At 46.4% G+C, this 16,154-nt stretch overlaps 2 protein-coding genes across 5 annotated transcripts in view; both read right to left on the bottom strand.

The window, feature by feature from the left end:
* The window catches only part of LOC106596771 (receptor-type tyrosine-protein phosphatase mu), a 300,100-nt gene extending 291,841 nt beyond the window's left edge, over positions 1-8,259 (bottom strand). For 3 of the 4 annotated variants that reach the window (XM_082973223.1, XM_082973222.1, XM_082973220.1), the window contains exon 1: positions 7,899-7,968. The gene's annotated coding sequence lies outside the window, so the exon portion shown is untranslated. Of the gene's footprint in view, positions 1-7,898; positions 7,969-8,194 lie in introns of those variants that run through there. The other variant, XM_082973221.1, reaches the window with a different exon arrangement.
* Positions 7,827-16,154, bottom strand: part of ptprma (protein tyrosine phosphatase receptor type Ma) — a 296,460-nt gene continuing 288,132 nt past the window's right edge. The window contains exons 13-15 of the mRNA XM_082973036.1: positions 8,343-8,619; positions 8,047-8,136; positions 7,827-7,988 (exon numbers count right to left, since the gene is read on the bottom strand). Coding sequence (XP_082829162.1) covers positions 7,827-7,988; positions 8,047-8,136; positions 8,343-8,619 — 529 coding nt within the window. The remainder of the gene's footprint in view (positions 7,989-8,046; positions 8,137-8,342; positions 8,620-16,154) is intronic.

Raw genomic sequence — 16,154 nt, forward strand, 5'->3', positions numbered from 1 at the left:
TTAATACTCCCAACCTCTGAGACCCCATTAAATACCCTAGTTTAACACTACCAACCTCTGAGACCCCATTAAATACCCTAGTTTAATACTCCCAACCTCTGACACCCCATTAAATACCCTAGTTTAATACTCCCAACCTCTGAGACCCCATTAAATACCCTAGTTTAATACTCCCAACCTCTGACACCCCATTAAATACCCTAGTTTAATACTACCAACCTCTGAGACCCCATTAAATACCCTAGTTTAATACTACCAACCTCTGAGACCCCCATTAAATACCCTAGTTTAATACTACCAACCTCTGAGACCCCATTAAATACCCTAGTTTAATACTACCAACCTCTGAGACCCCATTAAATACCCTAGTTTAATACTACATACCTCTGAGACCCCATTAAATACCCTAGTTTAACACTACCAACCTCTGAGACCCCATTAAATACCCTAGTTTAATACTACCAACCTCTGAGACCCCATTAAATACCCTAGTTCTAATACTACATACCTCTGAGACCCCATTAAATACCCTAGTTTAATACTACATACCTCTGAGACCCCATTAAATACCCTAGTTTAATACTCCCAACCTGACACCCCGATTCTTACAGCTTGGAGAATCTATGGTCTTCTTTCTGTGAGTCTAAAGTAGAGTTACCTGGCGACAGTCTGATTATGGGATGTTAACACCACTCAGTACACACTTAGGGTCCTGACTGTATCCGCCACTGACACATGTTGACAACAGTTTCTGGCTTGTTGTGGGCTCCTCTTTCTAAATAGTTTGAGACCATCCAGACCACAGTAACATGGTTCTTCAACTTCAGTCCTGTAGAGATACTGGCTGTGTAGGGTTTTTGTTCCAGCCTTGCACTAATACACCTGATTCAGTTAGTCAAAGTACAGATGGAATGATCGTGATTGTAATAATTGATTACGGTACTCCAATTCACCCTAGAAAGCTTTGGAACGAGTAACTAACTTTCGTCTGAGAGTAAACTCCTTCCTCTATCACGCGTTGCCTCTGTTCTCTCTCTCGCTCTCCAGGTCTCTAACATCTCTGTTCTCTCTCTCCTTCTCCAGGTCTCTAATATCTCTGTTCTTTCTCTCCTTCTCCAGGTCTCTAATATCTCTGTTCTCTCTCTCCTTCTCCAGGTCTCTAACATCTCTGTTCTCTCTCTCCTTCTACAGGTCTCTAACATCTCTGTTCTCTCTCTCCTTCTACAGGTCTCTAATATCTCTGTTCTTTCTCTCCTTCTCCAGGTCTCTAATATCTCTGTTCTCTCTCTCCTTCTCCAGGTCTCTAACATCTCTGTTCTCTCTTCCCCTCCTTTATTTCCCTCTCTCTCTCTCTCTCTCTATATATCCCATCTCTCTATATATCCTCTCTCTCTCTCTCTCTCTCTCTCTCTCTCTCTCTCTCTCTCTCTCTCTCTCTCTCTCTCTCTCTCTCTCTCTCTCTCTCTCTCTCCTCCCTCTCTCCCTCTCTCCCTCTCCCTCTCTCTCCCTCCCTCTCCCTCTCCTCCCTCTCTCTCTCCCTCTCTCTCCCTCCTCTCCCTCCCTCTCCCTCTTCTCATCCTCTCTCTCTCTCTCTCTCTCTGTCTATCCTCCCTCTCTAAGATGTGTGGTAACTATTTAAGCACCCTGTTTTGAGCCCATTATCATTCCAGACCACAATCTGAGATCTCTTCAAGTCACCATTGAACTCTCTTCCTCTGCCTCGGCTTAGCTTTGCTTTGTAGAGAGCAGGAGAGGAGTGGAGGAGAAGAGGAGAAGAGGGCCAAGTGCCACTTGATGACAGAGAGAGGAGCAGGAGAGGATAGAGAGGCTATGAGGCTGAACTCTGAAAGATCCACAAGCCTGTTGTTGTTGAACCTGCCTCCTACCAATCCCCATCACCACAACTGACCGACCGACCGGGGCGGCCTGCTCTCTAAAACGCTACTGTCTGGTGTCAGGCGTAGAGCTCCACTGGAAAAGGCAGGCAGGGTGTGTGTGTGTGTGTGTGTGTGTGTGTGTGTGTGTGTGTGTGTGTGTGTGTGTGTGTGTGTGTGTGTGTGTGTGTGTGTGTGTGTGTGTGTGTGTGTGTGTGTGTGTGTCCATCGGAAGAAGCAGAGTGCTGGGTGATGCAGCACAGGCCTCTACTAAACTAAGCCCAGCCCTGTAGCAGTAACCCAGCCCTGTAGCAGTCACCCAGCCCAGCCCTGTAGCAGTAACCCAGCCCTGTAGCAGTCACCCAGCCCAGCCCTGTAGCAGTAACCCAGCACTGTAGCAGTAACCCAGCCCTGTAGTAGTAACCCAGCCATGTAATAGTAAGCCAGCCCTGTAGCAGTAACCCCGCCCTTTAGTAGTAAACCAGCCCTGTAGCAGTAACCCAGCCCTGTAGCAGTAACCCAGCCCTGTAGCAGTAACCCAGCCCTGTAGCAGTAACCCAGCCCTGTAGCAGTAACCCAGCCCAGCCCTGTAACAGTAACCCAGCCCAGCCCTGTAGCAGTAACCCAGCCCAGCCCTGTAGCAGTAACCCAGCCCAGCCCTGTAGCAGTAACCCAGCCCAGCCCTGTAACAGTAACCCAGCCCAGCCCTGTAGCAGTAACCCAGCCCTGTAGCAGTAGCCCAGCCCTGTGGCAGTAACCCAGCCCTGTAGCAGTAACCCAGCCCTGTAGCAGTAACCCAGCCCTGTAGCAGTTACCCAGCCCTGTAGCAGTAACCCAGCCCTGTAGCAGTAACCCAGCCCTGTAGCAGTAACCCAGCCCTGTAGCAGTAACCCAGCCCAGCCCTGTAGCAGTAACCGCCCAGCCCTGTAGCAGTAACCCAGCCCTGTAGCAGTAACCCAGCCCTGTAGCAGTCACCCAGCCCAGCCCTGTAGCAGTAACCCAGCCCGCCCTGTAGCAGTAACCCAGCCCTGTAGCAGTAACCCAGCCCTGTGGCAGTAACCCAGCCCTGTGGCAGTAACCCAGCCCTGTAGCAGTAACCCAGCCCAGCCCTGTAGCAGTAACCCAGCCCAGCCCTGTAGCAGTAGCCCAGCCCTGTGGCAGTAACCCAGCCCTGTAGCAGTAACCCAGCCATGTAGCAGTAACCCAGCCCTGTAGCATTTACCCAGCCCTGTAGCAGTAACCCAGCCCTGTAGCAGTAACCCAGCCCTGTAGCAGTAACCCAGTCCTGTAGCAGTAACCCAGCCCTGTGGCAGTAACCCAGCCCTGTAGCAGTAACCCAGCCCAGCCCTGTAGCAGTAACCCAGCCCTGTAGCAGTAACCCAGCCCTGTAGCAGTCACCCAGCCCAGCCCTGTAGCAGTAACCCAGCGCTGTAGCAGTAACCCAGTTCTGTAGCAGTAATCCAGCCCTGTGGCAGTAACCCAGCCCAGCCCTGTAGCAGTAACCCAGCCCAGCCCTGTAGCAGTAACCCAGACCTGTAGCAGTAACCCAGCCCTGTAGCAGTAACCCAGCCCAGCCCTGTAGCAGTAACCCAGCCCAGCCCTGTAGCAGTAACCCAGCCCTGTAGCAGTAACCCAGCCCTGTGGCAGTAACCCAGCCCTGTGGCAGTAACCCAGCCCTGTAGCAGTAACCCAGCCCTGTAGCAGTAACCCAGCCCTGTAGCAGTAACCCAGCCCAGCCCTGTAGCAGTAACCCAGCCCAGCCCTGTAGCAGTAACCCAGCCCTGTAGCAGTAACCCAGCCCTGTGGCAGTAACCCAGCCCTGTGGCAGTAACCCAGCCCTGTAGCAGTAACCCAGCCCTGTAGCAGTAACCCAGCCCTGTGGCAGTAACCCAGCCCTGTGGCAGTAACCCAGCCCTGTAGCAGTAACCCAGCCCTGTAGCAGTAACCCAGCCCTGTAGCAGATGATAGTGAGCAGATAGGCTGTGTGTGTCTCTCTGTGTCAGTTTCTCAGTTTGGGGACTGTAAGTCTTATCATTTTAGACTGTAAATAAAACATCAGAAGTGTTACTGTTTGATGTAAAAGTACTATGTGGAAAGGCTTTCAACAGAACATTTCTCAATCTCGGGGCGTTTTGAGACTTACGTACGTCTGTGAACCAAGCGCCCATAACGACTAGCTTTGCTCAAGGTCTGAAGACTAGAGTTAACTCCCCGAGCTAATGCCTAGCTTTCAGCTCAGTGGGCTAACACTGTACTGTGGGACACAAACAGACCCAAAGTTAAAACTGTAGCTCATCTGGGGAAACAAAGGGACATTCCATGGAGTAGTGGTGGGGAGGTGCTACAGTACCAGTCAAATGTTTGGACACACCCACTCATTCAAGAGTTTTTTTCTTAATTTTTTACTATTTTCGACATTGTAGAATAATAGTGAAGAAATCAAAACTATGAAATAACACATATGGAATCATGTAGTAACCAAAAAAAGTGTTAAACAAATCAAAATCTATTTTAGCAGCCACCCTTTGCCTTGATGACAGCTTTGCACACTCTTGGTATTCTCGCAACCAGCTTCACCTGGAATGCTTTTTCGACAGTCTTGAAGGAGTTCCCACATATTCTGAGCACTTGTTGGCTGCTTTTCCTTCACTCTGCGGTCCAACTCATCCCAAACCATCTCAATTGGGTTGAGGTCAGGTGATTGTGGAGGCCAGGTCATCTGATGCAGCACTCCATCACTCTCCATATTGGTCAAATAGCCCTTACACAGCCCGGAGGTGTGTTGGGTCATTGTCCTGTTGAAAAACAAATGATAGTTCCACTAAGCGCAAACCAGGTGGGATGGCGTATCGCTGCAGAATGCTGTGGTAGCCATGTGTAAGGCTTGTCATTAGGAATGGACCAAGGCGCAGCGGGAATGTGAATACTCATACTTTTAATGAACACAAGTAAAGCATCCACAGTGAAAAAACAATAAATGATACTCACGACAAGAACAGTTTTGCAGGCTAACAAACGCAGTGCAAAAACAACTACCCACAACCCCAAAGAAAAACACACACTACTATATAGGACTCCCAATCAAAGGCAACTCAACACACCTGCCTTCAATTGGGAGTTCAATCACCAACACAACACTTAACACACAAAACCATGCCACGTCCTGACCAAAACTAATCCAATTGCTCCCTCTAATGGTCAGGACGTGACACCATGCTGGTTAAGTGTGCCTTGAATTCTAAATAAATCACAGACAGTGTCACGAGCAAAGCACCCCCATACCGTCACACCTCCTCCTCCATGCTTCACAGTGGGAACCACCGCTGCGTCTCACAAAGACACGGCGGTTGGAGCCAAAAATCTCAAATTTGGACTCCAGACCAAAGGACAGATTTCCACTGGTCTAATGTCCATTGCTTGTGTTTGTTGGCCCAAGTAAGTCTCTTCTTCTTAATGGTGTCCTTTAGTAGTGGTTTCTTTGCAGCAATTTGACCATGAAGGCCTGATTCACGCAGTCTCCTCTGAACAGTTAATGTTGAGATGAGTCTGTTACTTGAACTCTGTGAAGCATTTATTTGGGCTGACATTTCTGAGGCTGGTGACGCTAATGAACTTATCCTCTGCAGCAGAGGTAACTGTGGGTCTTAATTTCCTGTGGTGGTCCTCATGAGAGCCAGTTTCATCACAGCGCTTGATGTGTTTTTTTGCGACCGCAGTTGAAGCAACGTTCAAAGTTCTTCAAATGTTCCTGACTGACCTTGGTCTTGCTCTTTTACCAAATAGGGCTATCTTCTGTATACCACCCATACCTTGTCACAACACAACTGATTGGCTCAAACACATTAAGATGGAAAGAAATTCAACAAATTAACTTTTAACAAGACCCACCTGTTAATTGAAATGCATTCCAGGTGACTACCTCATGAAGCTGGTTCAGAGAATCCCAAGAGGGTGCAAAGCTGTCATCAAGGCAAAGGGTGGCTACTTTGAAGCATCTCAAATATAAAATATATTTTGATTTGTTTAACACTTTTTTTGTTACTACATAATTCCATGTATAAAGTAAAAAACCCTGGAATGAGTAGGTGTGTCCAAACTTTTGACTGGTACTGTATGTATGTATGTATGTATGTATGTATGTATGTATGTATGTATGTATGTATGTATGTATGTACAGTTGAAGTCAGAAGTTTACATACACTTAGGTTGGAGTCATTAAAACTTGTTTTTCAACCACTCCACAAATTTGTTGTTAACAAACTATAGTTATTGCAAGTCGGTTAGGACATCTACTTTGTGCATGACACAAGTAATTTTTCCAACAATTGTTTACAGACAGATTATTTCACTTATAATTCACTGTATTACAATTCCAGTGGGTCAGAAGTTTACATACACTAAGTTGACTGTGCCTTTAAACAGCTTGGAAAATTCCAGAAAATGATGTCACAGCTTTAGAAGCTTCTGATAGGCTAATTGACATAATTTGAGTCAATTGGAGGTGTACCTGTGGATGTATTTTAAGGCCTACCTTCAAACTCAGTGCCTCTTTGCTTGACATCATGGGAAAATAAAAAGAAATCAGCCAAGACCTCAGAAAATAAATTGTAAACCTCCACAAGTCTGGTTTATCATTGAGAGCAATTTCCAAACACCTGAAGGTACCACGTTCATCTGTACAAACAATAGTACGCAAGTATAAACACCATGGGACCATGCAGCCGTCATACCCCTCAGGAAGGAGAAGCGTTCTGTTTCCAAGAGATGAATGTACTTTGGTGCAAAAAGTGCAAATCAATCCCAGAACAACAGCAAAGGACCTTGTGAAGATGCTGGAGGAAACAGGTACAAAAGTATCTATATCCACAGTTAAACGAGTCCTCTATCGACATAACCTTAAAGGCCGCTCAGCAAGGAAGAAGCAACTGTTCCAAAACCGCCATAAAAATTCCAGACTACGGTTTGCAACTGCACATGGGGACAAAGATCGTACTTTTTGGAGAAATGTCCTCTGGTTTGATAAAACAAAAATAGAACTGTTTGGCCATAATGACCATCGTTATGTTTGGAGGAAAAAGGGGGAGGCTTGCAAGCCGAAGAACACCATCCCAACTGTGAAGCACGGGGTGGCAGCATCATGTTGTGGGGGTGCTTTGCTGCTGGATGGACTGGTGCACTTCTCAAAATAGATGGCATCATGAGATGGGAAAATTAAGTGGATATATTGAAGCAACATCTCAAGACATCAGTCAAGAAGTTAAAGCTTGGTCACAAATGGGTCTTCCAAATGGACAATGACCCCAAGCATACTTCCAAAGTTGTTGCAAAATGGCTTAAGGACAACAAAGTCAATGTATTAGAGTGGCTATCACAAAGCCCTGACCTCAATCCCATAGAAAATTTGTGGGCAGAACTGAAAAAGAGTGTGCGAACAAGGAGGCCTACAAACCTGACTCAGTTACACCAGCTCTGTCAGGAGGAATGGGCCAAAATTCACCCAACTTATTGTGGGAAGCTTGTGGAAGACTACCCGAAATGTTTGACCCAAGTCAAACAATTTATAGGCAATGCTACCAAATACTAATTGAGTGTATGTAAACTTCTGACCCACTGGGAATGTGATGAAAGAAATAAAAGCTGAAATAAATCATTCTCCCTACTATTATTCTGACATTTCACATTCTTAACATAAAGTGGTGATCCTAATTGACCTAAGACAGGGGAATTGTTACTAGGATTAAATGTCAGGAATTGTGAAAAACTGAGTTGAAATGTATTTGTCTAAGCTGTATGTAAACTTCCGACTTCAACTGAATGTGAGTGAGTGAGTGAGTGAGTGAGTGAGTGAGTGAGTGGATGCTACCACTGGTCAAAACCCTGTTAGCCGTGCTGACAGCCTGGTAGTAGATGCTGTAGCTCTTCTGGGGCAGTAAGGGGGCGTTCCAGTAACTATTACCATAATACCACTAGAACAACCATTAACGCCCACTCCAATACCTTAATATCCCTAGTAGAGGTACCCACCCCGTTAGCCGTGCTGACAGCCTGGTAGTAGATGATGTATCTCTTCTGGGGCAGTAGGGGGGCGTTCCAGTAACCATTACCATAATACCACTAGAACAACCATTAACACCCACACCAATACCTTAATATCCCTAGTAGAGGTACCCACCCTGTTAGCCGTGCTGACAGCCTGGTAGTAGATGCTGTAGCTCTTCTGGGGCAGTAGGGGGGCGTTCCAGTAACCATTACCATAATACCACTAGAAAAACCATTAACGCCCACTCCAATACCTTAATATCCCTAGTAGAGGTACCCACCCCGTTAGCCGTGCTGACAGCCTGGTAGTAGATGCTGTAGCTCTTCTGGGGCAGTAGGGGGGCGTTCCAGTAACTATTACCATAATACCACTAGAACAACCATTAACGCCCACTCCAATACCTTAATATCCCTAGTAGAGGTACCCACCCCGTTAGCCGTGCTGACAGCCTGGTAGTAGATGCTGTAGCTCTTCTGGGGCAGTAGGGGGGCGTTCCAGTATCCACCGTAGGTTTTGTTGTCTCCCACAGTGAAGGGTTGAGTAGCCTGTAGCCCTACGGCAGGGAACTCAGCTGTGAAGTAGTACCCAGAGTTCAGGACTGTGGAGTTCTGGAAGTGGATGGGGACAGGGTAACAGCGGAGAATCTCAGCCGCACCCCTTCTCGCCCTCTGAGGTCTCTCCTCTTCTACCACCACCTGGTACCCACTAGGGGGGGGGGAGAAGGAAGGGACAGAGGGGAAGGAGGAGGGGAGAGAGGTAAGATGGGGGAGAAGGAGGGAAGGGAGGGGAGAGAGGGAGAAGGAGGGGAGAGAGGGAGAAGGAGGGAAGCGAGGGAGGAGGGAAGGGAGGGGAGAGAGGGAGAAGGAGGGGAGAGAAGGAGAAGCAGGGGAGAGAGGTAAGATGGAGGGGAGAGAGGTAAAATGGGGGACAAGGAAGGGAGCGGGAATATGGGGGAGAAGGAGGGGAGAGAGAATATGGGGAGGGGGTGAAGGAGGGAGAGAGAATATGGGGAGGAGGAGAAGGAGGGGAGACAGAATATGGGGGAGGGAGTGAAGGAGGGAGAGAGAATATGGGGAGAAGGAGGGGAGAGAGAATATGGGGGAGAAGGAGGGGAGAGAGGTAAGATGGGGGGGGAAAAATGGGGGGGGATACGTGAATACAGTATTCTAGAATAAACAAAGCATAATTGTAAAATATATGATGTAAGGTTTTAATTAATTTGTTTTAATTTGCTTACCAAGAAACCCAGTTGAACCCCTAATACTTTATCCTGTTGTAGTACGACCATTATCAACACACACCTCAGATGTTTTCTACAAAACCTAAACTCTCTCTTTTTAGTTCCCTTTTCCTGTCTTTCTGTGACCCAGGTGTCCTGACACTACCTACCCTCTGACCTCTACCTGCCCTCGTTAAGGGACAGTTAATTAGTGTTGTGATTCCTCCTGCTGCCTTTCAGCAGTAGTTAATATTTAAACACCTCTCTCCTCCCAGTCCAGCTGCACTAAGTCATGTAGTATATAGCGATATACTGGATTACTATTTTAGAAGGAAGGCTCTGAGAGAACTCTGTGGTTTCACTTCAACATTAGGTTGCAAAACTTTTTCCAAAAGTTTTCCAAAATTCCACAGAAATCATGGTTTTAGGATTCTGGATTTCCTGTTTATTCCCTCCTGATTTCAGGAATTTTCTAACCCAGGGTCTCTATAAAACCTAGGAAGGGACATATTTTACATTTTTATTTAACCTTGTTTTAACTAGGTAAGTCAGTTAAGAACAAATTCTTATTTACAATGACAGCCTACCCCGGCCAAACCCGGACGACGCTGGCCCAATTGTGCAGCGCCTTATGGGACTCTCAATCACGGCCGGTTGTAATACAGCCTGGAATCGAACCAGGGTCAGTAGTGACACCTCTAGCACTGAGATGCAGCACATTGGTCCCGTGTGGCACAGTTGGTAGAGCATGGTGTTTGCAGCGCCAGGGTTGTGGGTTTGATTCCCACGGGAGACCAGTATGGAATTTTTTTTAATGAAATGTATGCATTCACTACTGTAAATCGCTCTGGATAAGAGCGTCTGCTAAATGACTAAAATGTAAATGTAATTAGGCCGCTGTGCCACTCAGGGGGGACAAAATTGTCTCTTTCTAATATTTGGGGGAGATGACCCAAACCCCGTTCCCATGTAAATTAGGCTGTTGTGTGGTATAGAGCGTCACCAAGACCTCATTTTGACCACAAGGTCCATTAACAACCCTACAAACACCTCCTGAAGAATTTGGGGTGAAAGGTCAAACACCTTATGAAGCATTAGGGGTTAAAGGTCAAACACCTTATAAAGCATTAGGGGTTAAAAGAGCACACACTGTACACATGCAGATATTTCATCATTGAATTCTAACCAGGTAAAACAATCTTCTGTGAGATTATACAGTCAGGGTAGTTTGGATCTTCAACTGAAATGTTATACTTCCAGTTTTAACAATCAAGAGACTTCATGGAAAGGCCATCGGGCGAGGCAGTGTTTGTTAATGTAGACATATGTCATTTAATTAACTATATTTATACACTACACTTTTTATTCCCAGATAACCTTTTCATACATATGGTTTCCAGACAAACAGAATTTATTAGAGATTAACCAATCCAAAAATCAGATTACAATTCCGATTACATTAATCTTCATGGCTGGTCGGTTCGAGCTTGGCCTGAACTCACTGAACTCAATGAACTCTAGCCTAGGAATTTAGTTTATTAGTATTTCTGCAGTAGACTACCAGTGTACATGGGTTTCTGCAGTAGACTACCAGTGTAAATGGGTTTCTGCAGTAGACTACCAGTGTACATGGGTTTCTGCAGTAGACTACCATTGTAGATGGGTTTCTGCAGTAGACTACCAGTGTACATGGGTTTCTGCAGTAGACTACCAGAGTAAATGGGTTTCTGCAGTAGACTACCAGAGTAAATGGGTTTCTGCAGTAGACTGCCAGTGTACATGGGTTTCTGCAGTAGACTACCAGTGTAAATGGGTGTCTGCAGTAGACTACCAGTGTAAATGGGTTTCTGCAGTAGACTACCAGTGTACATGGGTTTCTGCAGTAGACTACCAGTGTACATGGGTTTCTGCAGTAGACTACCAGTGTAAATGGGTTTCTGCAGTAGACTACCAGTGTAAATGGGTTTCTGCAGTAGACTACCAGTGTAAATGGGTTTCTGCAGTAGACTACCAGTGTAAATGGGTTTCTGCAGTAGACTACCAGAGTAAATGGGTTTCTGCAGTAGACTACCAGTGTAAATGGGTTTCTGCAGTAGACTACCAGTGTAAATGGGTTTCTGCAGTAGACTGCCAGTGTAAATGGGTTTCTGCAGTAGACTACCAGAGTAAATGGATTTCTGCAGTAGACTACCAGTGTAAATGCATTATCTTCTCATTAATTAATTGAACCCGCGCAAAAAACAGCTCACCTCTGTTATGGCATTGTGGTAATGTCCCGTTCTATATGAATGTAAAGACAAATCTAAATGAGATTTAGACAGAAAACGAATGTCAACAAGCTAATTATTGCTAAGTGACGTGTGTTGTTTTACGGGGTCAGCCATAGCAGTACGGCGCCGCTGGAGCAAGGGCACATGGACAGATTTTTCACCTTGGTCAGGTATTTCAACCAGCAACCTTTTAGTCACTGGCCCAAAAGCTCTAACCACTAGGCTACCTAGCCGTCCTACTAACAAAGATGAATTAGCAAATTTCCCTTTTCAGTTTCTCTGTACGTTCAAACGTGACTGTAATTAACTTTTTTGAAAAACTTTTTTTCAGTTTCGTAATTCCTTGATGAGAGGTGTGCACAGTGCACGTCAGTGACACCCGAGCAGAAGACAGTCTCTCGATTGAACTTTTCATCAAACACTTGTGACTTCTGAAATGACTTTTCTATTTCTCTGTTCTATCACGGTGGTAATTAGCTGTTGTGTTGTAGTTTTAAACATGTCCTTTTAAATGAATGCCAGACAAGCCTCTCCAATCAAGGTTTGTTATTCTTCCTGCCCTACACATTCTCTCTCTCTCTCTCTCTCTCTCTCTCTCTCTCTCTCTCTCTCTCTCTCTCTCTCTCTCTCTCTCTCTCTCTCTCAGCTGGTAACTCAATAGATGTAGCTAACAGGTCTGTCGGTGTGAGGAGAATACTAACACAGCCGTCTATTACACAGATACTTTCTCTCCCAGGCAGAGAGGCCATCCCAGCCCAGACAGAGAGGCCATCCCAGCCCAGACAGAGAGGCCATCCCAGAGAGAGAGGCCATCCCAGCCCAGACAGAGAGGCCATCCCAGACAGAGAGGCCATCCCAGACAGAGAGGCCATCCCAGACAGAGAGGCCATCCAGCCCAGACAGAGAGGCCATGCCAGACAGAGAGGCCATCCCAGCCCAGACAGAGAGGCCATCCCAGACAGAGAGGCCATCCCAGACAGAGAGGCCATCCAGCCCAGACAGAGAGGCCATGCCAGACAGAGAGGCCATCCCAGCCCAGACAGAGAGGCCATCCCAGACAGAGAGGCCATCCCAGACAGAGAGGCCATCCAGACAGAGAGGCCATCCCAGACAGAGAGGCCATCCCAGACAGAGAGGCCATCTCAGACAGAGAGGCCATCCCAGACAGAGAGGCCATCCCAGACAGAGAGGCCATCCCAGACAGAGAGGCCATCCCAGACAGAGAGGCCATCCCATCCCAGACAGAGAGGCCATCCCATCACAGAGAGGCCATCTCAGACAGAGAGGCCATCCCATCCCAGACAGAGAGGCCAGCCCAGCACAGAGAGAGCCAGCCCATACAGAGAGGCCATCCCAGACAGAGAGGCCAGCCCATCCCAGACAGAGAGGCCATCCCAGACAGAGAGGCCAGCCCAGACAGAGAGGCCATCCCAGACAGAGAGGCCAGCCCAGACAGAGAGGCCATCCCATCCCAGACAGAGAGGCCAGCCCAGACAGAGAGGCCATCCCAGACAGAGAGGCCATGCCAGGCAGAGAGGCCAGCCCAGACAGAGAGGCCATCCCATCCCAGACAGAGAGGCCATCCCAGACAGAGAGGCCATCCCAGACAGAGAGGCCATCCCAGACAGAGAGGCCATGCCAGACAGAGAGGCCAGCCCATACAGAGAGGCCATCCCAGACAGAGAGGCCAGCCCATACAGAGAGGCCATCCCAGACAGAGAGGCCATGCCAGACAGAGAGGCCATGCCAGACAGAGAGGCCATTCCATCCCAGACAGAGAGGCCAGCCCATCCCAGACAGAGAGGCCATCCCAGCCCAGACAGAGAGGCCATCCCAGAGAGAGAGGCATCACTGTGAGGGGTTCTATCTGGTTCTCAGGGGGGCTGGGTAGTGATTCAACTGAACACACAGGCCTCCACTGAGAGGAAATGAAAAGAGATGGTCACCTTTGAGAGTTTGAAAAATGAATAAGTAAAGAGGTTAATAAGAGGTGAGAGAGTGGGGGAGAGAGAGAAGGAGGAAGAGATAGACAGAAAGGAGGGAGGGAGGGAGAGAGATACAGAGCGAGAGAGGGGGGAGAGATAGACAGAGAGGATGGAGGGAGAGAGAGAGAGACAAAGAGGGAGAGACAGAGAGAGAAAGAGAGACACAGAGACACAAAGAAAGAGAAAGAGAGAGAGGGAGAAAGGGAGAGAGAGAGAGAGAGAGAGAGAGAGAAAGAGAGAGAGACATTTATCTATTTCACTTGCTTTGGCAATGTAAAATGTAAACATATGTTTCCCATGCCAATAACGCCCTTTGAATTGAATTGAACTGAGAGCGAGACAACAGAGAGACAGCAGAGAGACAGCAGAGAGACAGCATTGAGCGGAGGTGGCAGTCTCTCCTGTGGATTTAGGAAATGTGTTAAAAGAGTGACAGCATCTTCACATTTGTTACAGAAGAGTTCAATATTTGATGTGTTTGTCAACACAATCTACCCCCCAAAAACAGTTTTTTTCCTACTCAGGCTGAATTAGTAAAAGTTTTCTTACAGACCCAGGATCTGACAACTGTATTGACACCAGTGGGCATTGTGTGATTATTTTTCAAATCAAAGTTTATTTGTCAAGTACTCAGATTAGCAGATGTTAAAGCAGGTGCAGTGTCATGTCTAATAGTACAATACACAAATAAAAAAATATTAAGAAATATCAGAAAGAGCAATGTCAGATTCCGTAATATAAATGCGTGGTGTGTATAGATAGTATGGAAAATATCTAAGTAGGAAAAAGGTATGTACAGCAGTAGTTATATGGATGAGCTATGTCCAGAATACAGTATGTACTGTACATATGAAGTTTTATTTATTTATTTTCCTTTTTATTTTTATTTCACCTTTTATTTAACCAGGTAGGCCAGTTGAGAACAAGTTCTCATTTACAACAGCGACCTGGCCAAGATAAAGCAAAGCAGTTCGACAACATACAACAACACAGAGTTACACATGGAATAAACAAAACGTACAGTCAATAACACAATAGAAAAGTCTATATAGAGTGTGTGCAAATGAAGTAAGATTAGGGAGGTAAGGCAATAAATAGGCCATAGTGGCGAAATAACTACAATTTAGCAAATAAACACTGGAGTGATAAATGTGCAGAAGATGAATGTGCAAGTAGAGATACTGGGGTGCAAAGGAGCAAAAAAAATTATAAAAACAATATGGGGATGAGGTAGTTGGGTGGGCTGTTTACAGATGGGCTGTGTACAGGTGCAGTGATCGGTAAGCTGCTCTGACAGCTGATGCTTAAAGTTAGTGAGGGAGATATAAGTCTCCAGCTTCAGTAATTTTTGCAATTCGTTCCAATCATTGGAGGCAGAACTGGGGGTGACCAGTGAAATATACCTGCTGGGGTGTGTGCTACAGGTGGGTGCTGCTATGGTGACCAGTGAGCTGAGATAAGGCATTGGCTTTACCTAGGAAAGACTTATGGAGCCAGTGGGTTTGCAACGAATATGAAACGAGGGCCAGCCAACGAAGTGAGTAATCAATTAGCTTATTTTCTCAGAGATCAATTTAAATTTCAACAAAATAATGTTGCAGGAATGCAAATCAAAAAGTTTTCTAACTACAGAAACAATTTCTGAACAAAACAAATTTGTCACGCCTGCTCCCGCTCCCCCTCCCAGGCTGCCCATCGTTACGCACACCTGTCACCATCGTTACGTGCATCATCGCTTCATTGGACTCACCTGGACTCCTTCACTTTATTGATTGCTTTCTCTACATCTGTCTATTCCTCAGTTTGATCCCTGTCAGCATTAATATCGTTACGTTTCCCTTGTCCAGACGCTGTCCGTGTTTTGTTTCATGTCTGTTATTTATTAAATATTCACTGTATGTACTTGCTTCGAGTCTCCAAGCGTCTGTCCTCACAAAAATGATGTAAACATTATTAAAGTGACCAGTGTTCAATGACTCTACACTGAGTGAACAAAACATTCCATGACATTGACCAGGTGAATCCAGGTGAAAGCTGTTATCTCTCATTGATGTCACTTGTTAAATCCACTTCAATCAGCGTACAGTAGATCAAGGGGAGGAGACAAGTTAAAGGATTTTTAAGCTTTGAGACAATTGAGACATGGATTGTGTATGTGTGCCATTCAGAGGGTGAATGGACAAGACAAAATATTGAAGTGCCTTTGAACGGGGTATGGTAGTAGGAGACAGGCTCACCGGTTTGAGCGTGTCAAGAACTGCAACGCTGCTGGGTTTTTCACTCTCAACCTTTTCCCCGTGTGTATCAAGAATGGTCCACCACCCAAAGGACATCCAGCCAACTTGACACGTGTGGGAAGCATTGGAGTCAACATGGGCCAGCATCCCTGCCTTATAGGCAGAGATGCAAAGAAAAAGCCATATCTCAGACTGGCCAATAAAAAGAAAAGATTAAGATAGGCGAAAGAACACAGACACTGGACAGAGGAACTCTGTCTAGAAGGCCAGCATCCCAGAGTCGCCTCTTCACTGTTGAGACTGGACAGAGGAACTCTGTCTAGAAGGCCAGCATCCCAGAGTCGACTCTTGACTGTTGAAGTTGAGACTGGTGTTTTGAAGGGTACTATTTAATGAAGCTGACAGTTGAGGACTTGCGAGGCATCTGGTTCTCAAACTAGACACTCTAAAGTACTTGTCCTCTTGCTCAGTTGTGCACTGGGACCACCCACTACTCTTTCTATTCTGGTTAGAGACAGTTTGCGCTGTT

The sequence above is a fragment of the Salmo salar genome, chromosome 03 (assembly GCF_965601325.2).
Source record: "Salmo salar chromosome 03, fSalSal1, whole genome shotgun sequence".
Lineage (NCBI taxonomy): Eukaryota > Metazoa > Chordata > Actinopteri > Salmoniformes > Salmonidae > Salmo > Salmo salar.